This window comes from Penaeus vannamei, chromosome 1 (assembly GCF_042767895.1).
Source record: "Penaeus vannamei isolate JL-2024 chromosome 1, ASM4276789v1, whole genome shotgun sequence".
Classification (NCBI taxonomy): domain Eukaryota; kingdom Metazoa; phylum Arthropoda; class Malacostraca; order Decapoda; family Penaeidae; genus Penaeus; species Penaeus vannamei.
In genome coordinates this window covers 22,821,852-22,832,401 of record NC_091549.1, presented here as the reverse complement: position 1 = coordinate 22,832,401, position 10,550 = coordinate 22,821,852, and the positions used below count along the sequence as shown (strand labels likewise).

General features: G+C 43.2%; 1 protein-coding gene across 1 annotated transcript; it reads left to right on the top strand.

The window, feature by feature from the left end:
- Positions 1-3,847: 3,847 nt before the first annotated feature.
- LOC138862707 (adhesive plaque matrix protein-like) lies at positions 3,848-8,515 on the top strand. Its single transcript, XM_070125548.1, has 7 exons — positions 3,848-3,958; positions 4,201-4,331; positions 5,906-6,274; positions 6,461-6,829; positions 7,016-7,384; positions 7,452-7,673; positions 7,846-8,515. The coding sequence occupies exons 1-7, from the start codon at positions 3,848-3,850 to the stop codon at positions 8,513-8,515; spliced, it is 2,241 nt and encodes a 746-aa protein (XP_069981649.1).
- The last annotated feature ends 2,035 nt before the right edge of the window (positions 8,516-10,550 follow it).

Sequence of the window (10,550 nt, the reverse complement as noted above, 5' to 3'; positions counted from 1 at the left end):
TACTACCACTATTATTACTACTACTTGTACTGTTCATGAAAATAAGATAATGGTAATAACGATGATGTTACTTATGGTGGTAATACTAACAATAACAAAAATAATGATTATGATAAAGTAAATAATGATGATAATGTTAAAGTATAACAATATAAAAATCAAAACAACAATAATAGTAATAACAATAATAACAGTAATGATGATAATAATAATGATAATTATAATAATAATTATTATCTTTATGATGATAATAATAATGATAATGATAATAATAATAATAATAATAATAATAATAATAATAATAATAATAATAATAATAATAATAATAATAATAATAATAATAACAATAATAATAATAACAATAATGATAATGATGAGGATGATAATAATGATAATAATGATAATAATGATAATGATAATAATAATAATAATAATAATAATAATAATAATAATAATGATAATAATAATAGTAATAATAATAATAATAATAATAATAATAATAGTAATAATGATAATAACAATAATAATCATAATAATAATGCTAATTCATAATATTATTATCATCATTATTATTATCATTATTATTTCTATGATAATAATGATAATGATTATAATGATAATAATACCCATAATAATAATGATAATAATAATAATAATAATGATAATAATAATAATAATAATGATGATAATAATAATAAAAATAATAATAATAATAATGATAATAGTAATAATAATAAAAAAATAATAACAATAATAATAATAATAGTAATACTAATACTAATACTAATACTAATACTAATAATAATACTAATAATAATGATAATGATAATAATAATAATAATGATAATAATAATGACGATAATAATGATAACAATAATAACAGTGATAATAATAACGATGATAATGCTGATGATGATAGTGACAATAATAATAATGATGGCAATGATGACAATACTAATGATAATGATAATGATAATAGTAATAGTAATAACAGTAATGAAAATAATAACAAAAGTGATAATAAGGATAATAATAATGGCAATAATGATGATAATATTAATGATAATGACAACAATGATAATAATAATGATAATAATAATGCTAATAATAATAATGATAATGATAATAATGATAATGATAATAATAATAATAATAATAATAATAATAATAATAATAATAATAATAATAATAATAATAATAATAATAATAATGATAATAATAATGATAATAATAATAATAATAATAATAATAATAATAATAATAATAATAATAATAATAATAATAATAATAATAATAATAATAATAATAATAATAACAATAATAATAATAATAATAATAATAATAATGATAATCTTGATAATGATAGTACAAGTAACAATAAGTGTAATATTAATCATGATAGCAACAACAACAACAACAATAGTAATAATGATGATAGAAATAATGATAATAATAACAATAGTGATAGTAATCATGATGCTAATATTGATTTGATGATAATGACAATGATAACGATATAATAACAATCATGATAATTAGAACTGTGATAATGATAATGGCAGTAAAGATAATGACGATAATGATAATGATAACAACAATAATAGTAGTAATGATAATAATAATGATGATAATAACAATAATGATATGAACAGCGGTAACAATGATAATAATAATGATGATAATGATAATCATAATGAAAAAGATAATAATGGTGATAAAAATGATGATCTAAATATTTTGCCTACTTTCCTATATTAAAAAAAACTTGTGATGTGAAGTCTATATGGTTGACTTGTCTTTCTGGCGGCAGAAAATAATAATAGTTATAATAATATAGAAAAAAAAAATAATAATATAGGATTTTTTTTAAAATCTGCTGCATTTGCATGATTATCGTTTTGTGGATCAATTCGGATCTGATCATTCTTTTCGACTTTCTCTCACTGTCGGTTAATTCATTGGCTTTGAATCCGTGTATTTCTTGACATTTATTTGGATTTTGTTCACAGACACCTATACCTACGTATGGCTTGAAGGAATTTCGTGATCAGCTGTTGTCTTACAGCGGTCCGTGTGAGGTTGTGCTGTTGTAACATTGAGGTTGTAACATTGTCTTCAACATATTTGCAAATTTTCGCGTGGAGGCCATTACCATTGTCGATTTTTAGGAACGATAATGGGCGGAGAAACCGTATTAAGGTATCACTTCTGAGATTCGGTTATTTGCTCGAGTTTCCAGTGCCCGGAGGTCGGTGTAGGAAGAATTCTATTTCCCTAAGATGTCGAATCCCAGGCATGTTATTTCCTCGATTAGACGTGTGTTCGGTGAGGTCGACGCTTTCCGTAGGTCGATGGTGAGGATGGCGACCTCTCGTGGCCTGTTTACGTTTGAAATGACTTAAAAGCATCAAAGTCAACCAACTGGTGGAAGGTGAAGCGTCCCCTTCATGTCTCTAAACCGGCGACGATCGAATATGGACGAAAATAGCTTCCCCAATCCCCAATAGCAATTATTCTTTGTAGAATTTTGATCGGAATAGGAGTGGGCGAGATGGGTCCGAGGTCGTCGAGAGCGTGGGCTGAGCTGGTGCTGTGGGTCGCAACTGGCCAGGACTCACTCCCGTAGGTTAGGGACCACGCCCTCCGTGATGGGGTCATTAGCGTCAACAAAAGGGTGCTGTAGAGATCGGGGAATAGATCTCGAATTAATCTTCGGTTCGAATGTTGATAAGGCCTGAAGAATTACCTTGTGTAATAACGATAGTAATAACAATCATGATTATAAGAATTATGATGATGATAATGGCAATAAAGATGACGATAAAGATAATGATGATAACACTAATAGTAGTAGTGATAATAATAATGATGATGATAACAATGATAATAACACGAGAACAACAATGGTAATAATAAAGATGATGCAAATGCTGACATGCCTAGTATTCCTTCAGTGTTGTTTGGATGGACGAGCAAGCAGATGCGAAGCCAACTCAGTCGTCTTGAGTGGGAGGAAGTAGCTTGTTGGTATTGTCGAAACTAATGTTCATGGTGCTCGTAGTATCGTTCTCGGACGAGTCGGCTCCTCCGCTGGTTTGGGCGAAGAAACTGCGACTTGTCAACAATTATGTGTTCCCAATGTGGCGTTGCCTCGATTTGGGGTTCGCTCCGTGATCCGTATCTGTTCTTTGTTTACGGTATTCTCCTGTTAATTTCACTTCTTATCTTGCCTTTTTTTTGCCATGGTACTTTGCCACATCGCAGGTTTTGTGCCGCCACGGATGATTCGCAGGGATCGTGTTGCAAAAGGCCGCCGCGCATGCAAAAGTCAATGCTACAAAATGATCTTCCCGGAGGTTGAGCCGTAAAATGTAACATGTTCCGCTCAGGGGATTATGTCCAAACTGTTACGCGCAAAAGAAATTCGCGAAGATCTAAAAAGAAGAGTAAAACGAGCCAAGAAAGGCCCTGACGCTCGAGATTCCAGATCGACCTCGTCTCGCAACCCGCGTCTTGCCAGCTGTCTCGCAAGCAGACAGATGACAGACAAGCGCTCCAGGATTTACTTTGGACCTAAAATATATATTTTTGTTATTTTCTCGTTTGATCCACAGACGTATCTATAAACACACATTTACACGCTATCACTTCTACTAGATTACATATCCGCTGATTAAAGAGAAGCCGAAAAAAATTGTAAAAAAGAGAGAAAGAGAGAGAGAGAAAAAAAAAAAGAAATTTAAGACAGGTTGGTCAATTCACAACGGACTTTACAAAACATACAGCCACGGTAAACATGCCACTGTTATGGCTCTAATTCGCCTAGAACAGGGACGCGAAAACCCACATGGCGTCAGAGAATGTGCTCTATAATAGAATTTATTACACATATACAGTATTAGTGATACTGTATCCATGTGGTAGTAATATGGGTAGAATTTCTAAACAAGCTGAGCATGTACGTTGCTGATCTCGCTGTTAGAGGCCGGGCAAGTAGCGTAGGTGTGTACCGCGCTCGGGGTAATTTCGTTATTATAGGTATCGCAGTAATAAGGTTCAACGGCGTCGTAAAGATGACTACTGTTACAGTGCTCGAGGTGCAAAGTCGCTTGTAAATCGTTGATCCCGATCGCAATAGAGTGCTTAACGACGCCGCAAGACAGTCCTTAAAGCCCGGGACATAATGTTTATTGGGAACAGCATCTCATTGCGCTGGATGCAGCTTGTCAACGGGAGCAGAGCCGGAGGCGGGTGAACCAGAGGATGCTCGCACTCACAGGCAGGTCGTGTGAAGGCGCAGCATCCCGGCGGATCATGACTCAGATGCAGGCGTCAGGAGGCGGGTTGTCGAAGGCAGGGCGCCCGCGGCAGGAATATTCGAAGGCGAAATGTCCAGAGGCGGAATGCCCGGAGGAGGGATGTCCGAAGACGAAATGAAGCAGAGTGATTGGGGCGCTGCGGCAGGGTCGTTGCGTGACCATGGACGCTGTATATCCTGCTCAGCAGCACTCGACCGCGCCGTTTCCTTCCTTCTTTCCTTCCTCTTCCTTCTCCGTCTCTGCTCTGCCTTCTCCACCGTGTGTATACCCTTCCTTCCTTGTGTCTGTCACGTGTCAGGCGGATATACACTAATAACCTGTGATCTACAGCGTTCCCGGACCTTCACGGCAGCTCCTCCGCAACCACTCCGGGTGCGCGCGCGTCCTCGGCCTCTGACAGCTGAAAGACGTCCTCCTTAAACATAGAACCGAGTTTCAGCTGCACTTCCATACGCACTAAGAAGAACCATGCATGATACAAGGGACCTCTGACTCTGCATTATCGGGGATTTCTGCTTGACGTGTCCCGCGTATTATCTTTACGATCTCGCTTCAACTCGGGGAGGAAAACTCAAATGCAAAAGGTAAGTGTCAAGGATACATTAATAAGGCCACACAAGATCTCAAAAGCTCCATTCCACGCTAATAAATCTTATTCAGCGCCGGTCATCTTAAAAAAAATGAGACACACCAGATATAAAAAGAGTAAAAAAATAAAGAAAATATAAGCAAATATACATTAATACGAGCACAAAAAAAGCAGACAAAAAAGGGGAATGGTTCAAATCAGCGTCAGTCAAACTCAGCATCAAGAAGAAAGGAGAAATGGGTTATTCTAATGGGACTACACCGTCGCTGAGCACATCTGCATCAGCACAAAGGGACCGACAGAAGGGTGAAGCTTGGCCGAGCGGAGCGGAGGAGGAGGAGGAAGAGGAGGAAGAGGAGCAAGGTGGAGAAGGAGGAGGAAGGGGGAGGAGGAGGAGGAGGAGTAGGAAGAGGAGAAAGAAAGGGAGAAAGGGGGGAGGATGAGGAAGGGGGAGGGGAGGAATAGGAGGATGAGGAAGGTAGAGAAGGAGGAGGAAGAGGGAGGAGGAGGAGGAAGGGTAGGAGGAGAAGGACGAGGAGGACGAAGAGGAGGAGGAGGAGGAAGAGGAGAAAGAGGAGGAGGAATAGATGGAAAGAGAGAGAGAGAAAAAAAAAGGCAAACAGACAAACAGCGAGAAAAATGTGGATAAAGAGAGGTAGTGGAGGAAGATACACATATGAGTAAATGTATGAGATTAAGTTGCTGGAGTGATGGACATATATATCATGTATGGTTAGAGAGAGAAAGGGATAAATATGCATAAAAAACAGATAGGTATATAGATTGACAGAGAAATAGATTGATAGACAGATAGACAGCGAGAAACAAGCAAACAAATAAGGTGGAAAACAACGAATCTACAATACCCTCCCAGATTCTCCCAAAGCCTCTTCAACTCCCACTACCAAGCTACAAAGCCTCTTCCACTCCTCCACCAAGCCACAAAGCCTCTACCACTCCCACTACCAAGCCACAAAACCTCTTCCACTTAAACTAGCAAGCCACCAAACTTCTTCCACTCCCACTACCAAGCTACAAAGCCTCTTCCACTCCCACTACCAAGCCACAAAGCCTCTTCCACTCCCACTACCAAGCTACAAAGCCTCTTCCACTCCTCCACCAAGCCACAAAGCCTCTACCACTCCCACTACCAAGCCACAAAACCTCTTCCACTTAAACTAACAAGCCACCAAACTTCTTCCACTCCCACTACCAAGCTACAAAGCCTCTCCCACTCCCACTACCAAGCCACAAAGCCTCTTCCAGTCCCACTACCAAGCTACAAAGCCTCTTCCACTCTTCCACCAAGCCTTAAAGCCTCTACCACTCCCACTACCAAGCCACAAAACCTCTTCCACTTAAACTAGCAAGCCACCAAACTTCTTCCACTCCCACTACCAAGCTACAAAGGCTCTTCCACTCCCAGTACCAAGCCACAAAGGCTCTTCCACTCCCACTAGCAAGCTACAAAGCCCGTTCCACTCCTCCAGCAAGCCACAAAGCCTCTACCACTCCCACTACCAAGCCACAAAAGCTCTTCCACTTAAACTAGCAAGCCACCAAACTTCTTCCACTCCCACTACCAAGCTACAAAGCCTCTTCCACTCCCACTACCAAGCCACAAAGCCTCTTCCACTCCCACTACCAAGCTACAAAGCCTCTTCCACTCCTCCACCAAGCCACAAAGCCTCTACCACTCCCACTACCAAGCCACAAAACCTCTTCCACTTAAACTAGCAAGCCACCAAACTTCTTCCACTCCCACTACCAAGCTACAAAGCCTCTTCCACTCCCACTACCAAGCCACAAAGCCTCTTCCACTCCCACTACCAAGCTACAAAGCCTCTTCCACTCCTCCACCAAGCCACAAAGCCTCTACCACTCCCACTACCAAGCCACAAAACCTCTTCCACTTAAACTAGCAAGACACCACACTTCTTCCACTCCCACTACCAAGCTACAAATCCTCTTCCACTCCCACTACCAAGCCACAAAGCCTCTTCCACTCCCACTACCAAGCTACAAAGCCCCTTCCACTCCCCCACCAACCCACAAAGCCTCTACCACTCCCACTACCAAGCCACAAAACCTCTTCCACTTAAACTAGCAAGCCACCAAACTTCTTCCACTCCCACTACCAAGCTACAAAGCCTCTTCCACTCCCACTACCAAGCCACAAAGCCTCTTCCACTCCCACTACCAAGCTACAAAGCCTCTTCCACTCCTCCACCAAGCCACAAAGCCTCTACCACTCCCACTACCAAGCCACAAAACCTCTTCCACTTAAACTAGCAAGCCACCAAACTTCTTCCACTCCCACTACCAAGCTACAAAGCCTCTTCCACTCCCACTACCAAGCCACAAAGCCTCTTCCACTCCCACTACCAAGCTACAAAGCCTCTTCCACTCCTCCACCAAGCCACAAAGCCTCTACCACTCCCACTACCAAGCCACAAAACCTCTTCCACTTAAACTAGCAAGCCACCAAACTTCTTCCACTCCCACTACCAAGCTACAAAGCCTCTTCCACTCCCACTACCAAGCCACAAAGCCTCTTCCACTCCCACTACCAAGCTACAAAGCCTCTTCCACTCCTCCACCAAGCCACAAAGCCTCTACCACTCCCACTACCAAGCCACAAAACCTCTTCCACTTAAACTAGCAACCCACCAAACTTCTTCCACTCCCACTACCAAGCTACAAAGCCTCTTCCACTCCCACTACCAAGCCACAAAGCCTCTTCCACTCCTCCACCAAGCCACAAAGCCTCTTCCACTCCCCCACCAAGCCACAAAACCTCTTCCACTTAAACTAGCAAGCCACCAAACTTCTTCCACTCCCACTACCAAGCTACAAAGCCTCTTCCACTCCTCCACCAAGCCACAAAGCCTCTTCCACTCCCCCACCAAGCCACAAAACCTCTTCCACTTAAACTAGCAAGCCACCAAACTTCTTCCACTCCCACTACCAAGCTACAAAGCCTCTTCCACTCCTCCACCAAGCCACAAAGCCTCTTCCACTCCCCCACCAAGCCACAAAACCTCTTCCACTTAAACTAGCAAGCCACCAAACTTCTTCCACTCCCACTACCAAGCTACAAAGCCTCTTCCACTCAAACTGCCAAGCCACAAAGCCTCTTCCACTCTCACCACCAAGCAACAAACCCTCTTCCACTTCCACTACCAATCCACAATGCCTCTTTCACTCCCCCACCAAGCCGCAAAGCCTCTTCCACTCAAACTACCAAGCCACTAAGCCTCTTCCACTCTCATCACCAAACCACAAAGCCTCTTCCACTTCTGCTACCAATCCACAAAGCCTCTTTCACTCCCCCACCAAGCCTCTTCCACTTCTACTACCAATGCACAAAGCATCTTCCACTGAAACTACCAAGCCACAAAGTCTCTGCCACTCCCACTACCAAGCCACCAAACCTCTTCCACTCCCCCACCAAGCCGCAAAGCTTCTTCCACTCAAACTACCAAGCCACAAAGTCTCTACCATTTCCACCACAAAGCCTCATCCATTCCCCCCACCCAGCAATAAAACTTTTTTCCACTCTACCAAATCACAGAGCCACAAAGTCTCTCCCACTCCCCTCACCTAGCCACAAAGCCTCTTCCACCCCCCCACCTCTCTCGCCACAAAGCCTCTTCCACTCCCCCCTCCCTCTCTCACCACAAAGCGTCTTCCACTCCAACCGCCAAGCCAGCAAGCCAAACACGTCACTATCGACGGCGAACACAATCCCGTTCCGTGAGTTATTACGTCCCAAGCCCGCCACGAGGATCCAATAGATGGCTCTGTGTGCATCCTGGAGCTGCTTCTTGCATTTTGCTTTTCATTCGTTCCTTAAAGAAAGTGGTTGTTGTGAGAGCGAGATGGAAAGAGAGAGAGAGAGGGGGAGGGTAGAAGAGAGGGGGAGGGGGGGAGGGAGAGAAGGAGGGAGGGAGAGAGGGAGAGAGAGGGAGGCAGAGAGGGAGAGAGGGGGAGGAGGAAGAAGAGGGGAGAGAGGGAGAGAGGGAGGGAGAGGAGGGAGGGAGGGAAGGAGAGAGGGGAGGGAAAGAATGAGGAGGGTGGAAGGGAGGAAAGGAGGAGGAGGTGGAAGAGAGGGGAGGGAGGGAAGGAGGGGTTGGAAAGAGGGGGAGGGGGGGAGAGAGGGGAGGGAGGGAGAGAGGGGAGAGGAGGCAGAGAGGGGAAGAGAGGGAGAGAGGGGGAGGGAGGAGAGAGAGGGGGAGGGAGGGAGAGAGGGGGAGGGAGGAGGGAAGGAGAGAGGGGGAGGGAAAGAATGAGGGAGGGTGGAAGAGAGCGGGGAGGGAGGGAGAGAGGGGAAGGGAGGGAAGGAGTGAGGGAGGGAAAGAATGAATGGGAGGGTGGAAGAGAGCGGGGAGGGAGGGAGAGAGGGGGAGGGAGGGAGAGAGGGGGAGGGAGAGAGAGAGAGAGAGGGGGAGGGAGGGAAGGAGAGAACGAAGGAAGAGTTAGACAGAGAGAGAGAGAGAGAGAGAGAGAGAGAGAGAGAGAGAGAGAGAGAGAGAGAGAGAGAGAGAAGAGAGAGAGAGAGAGAGAGAGAGGGGGGGAGGGAAGGGAGGAGAAAGAGAGAGAGAGGGAGAGAGAGAGAGAGAGAGAGAGAGAGAGAGAGAGAGAGAGAGAGAAGAGAGAAGAGAGAAGAGAGAGAAGAGAGAAGAGAGAGAGAAGAGAGAGAGAAGAGAGAGAGAGAGAAAGAGAGAGAGGCAGAGAGAGAGAAGAGAGAGAGAGAGAGAGAGAGAGAGAGAGAGAGAGAGAGAGAGAGAGAGAGAGAAGAGAGAGAGAGAGAGAGAGAGAGAGAGAGAGAGGGGGAGGGAAGGAGAGGAGGAGAGAGAGAGAGAGAGAGAGAGAGAGAGAGAGAGGGAGAGGAAGAGAGGAAGAGAGAGACAGAGAGAGGAGGAGAGAAAGAAAGAGAAAGAGAGAGACAGAGAGAGAAAGGAAGAGAGACAGACAGAGAGAGAGAGAGAGAGAAGAGAGAGAGAGAGAGAGAGAGAGAGAGAGAGAGAGAGAGAGAGAGAGAGAGAGAGAGAGAGAGAGAGAGAGAGAGAGAGAGAGAGAGAGAGAGAAAGAGAAAGAGAGAGAGAGAGAGAGAGAGAGAGAGAGAGAGAGAGAGAGAGAGAGAGAGAGAGAGAGAGAGAGAGAGAGAGAGAGTCAGAGGAAGAGAGAGAGAGAGAAAGAGGAGGAAGAAAGGAAGAAGAATAAGAAAGGAAATAGAGGTATAAACTAAGAAAAGAGAAAGAACTAAAGAAAAAAAGAAAGGGAAAGGGAAAAATCAAGTAAAGAAACAAACAAAACAAAAGAGAGACACAAAGGCAGGAAAGAAATACAAAGGAAAGAGATAAACGAAGAAAGGAAGGACAAAGAAAAGGAGAAAGGAGGAGGGGGGATACAAGGAACTGCCACGTAAGGCATTTCAAACGAATTAACCGTCTCGGCTGATCGAGTTCGGGCGCAGGTCCTCCTCGGCCGCCGACCTAACCTTAAATGAAAACCTCGCTGGAAGAAGACGCGGCGGTAAACTTTCAATGATTGTCAAAATCCCGCTTGGCGTGCGTGTGATACCGCTCGGGTCTGTATTGGATATCCACACACACGTACACACAATGGGGAGACACACA

Coding starts and splice junctions, on each gene's coding strand:
- LOC138862707 (XM_070125548.1), top strand. CDS start 3,848: ATGGCGTCAGAGAATGTGCTCTATAATAGAATTTATTACACATATACA. Junction 6,830..7,015: donor AACCTCTTCCACTTAAACTA/GCAAGACACCAC, acceptor CACTTAAACTAG/CAAGCCACCAAACTTCTTCC. Junction 7,385..7,451: donor AACCTCTTCCACTTAAACTA/GCAAGCCACCAA, acceptor CCCACTACCAAG/CCACAAAGCCTCTTCCACTC.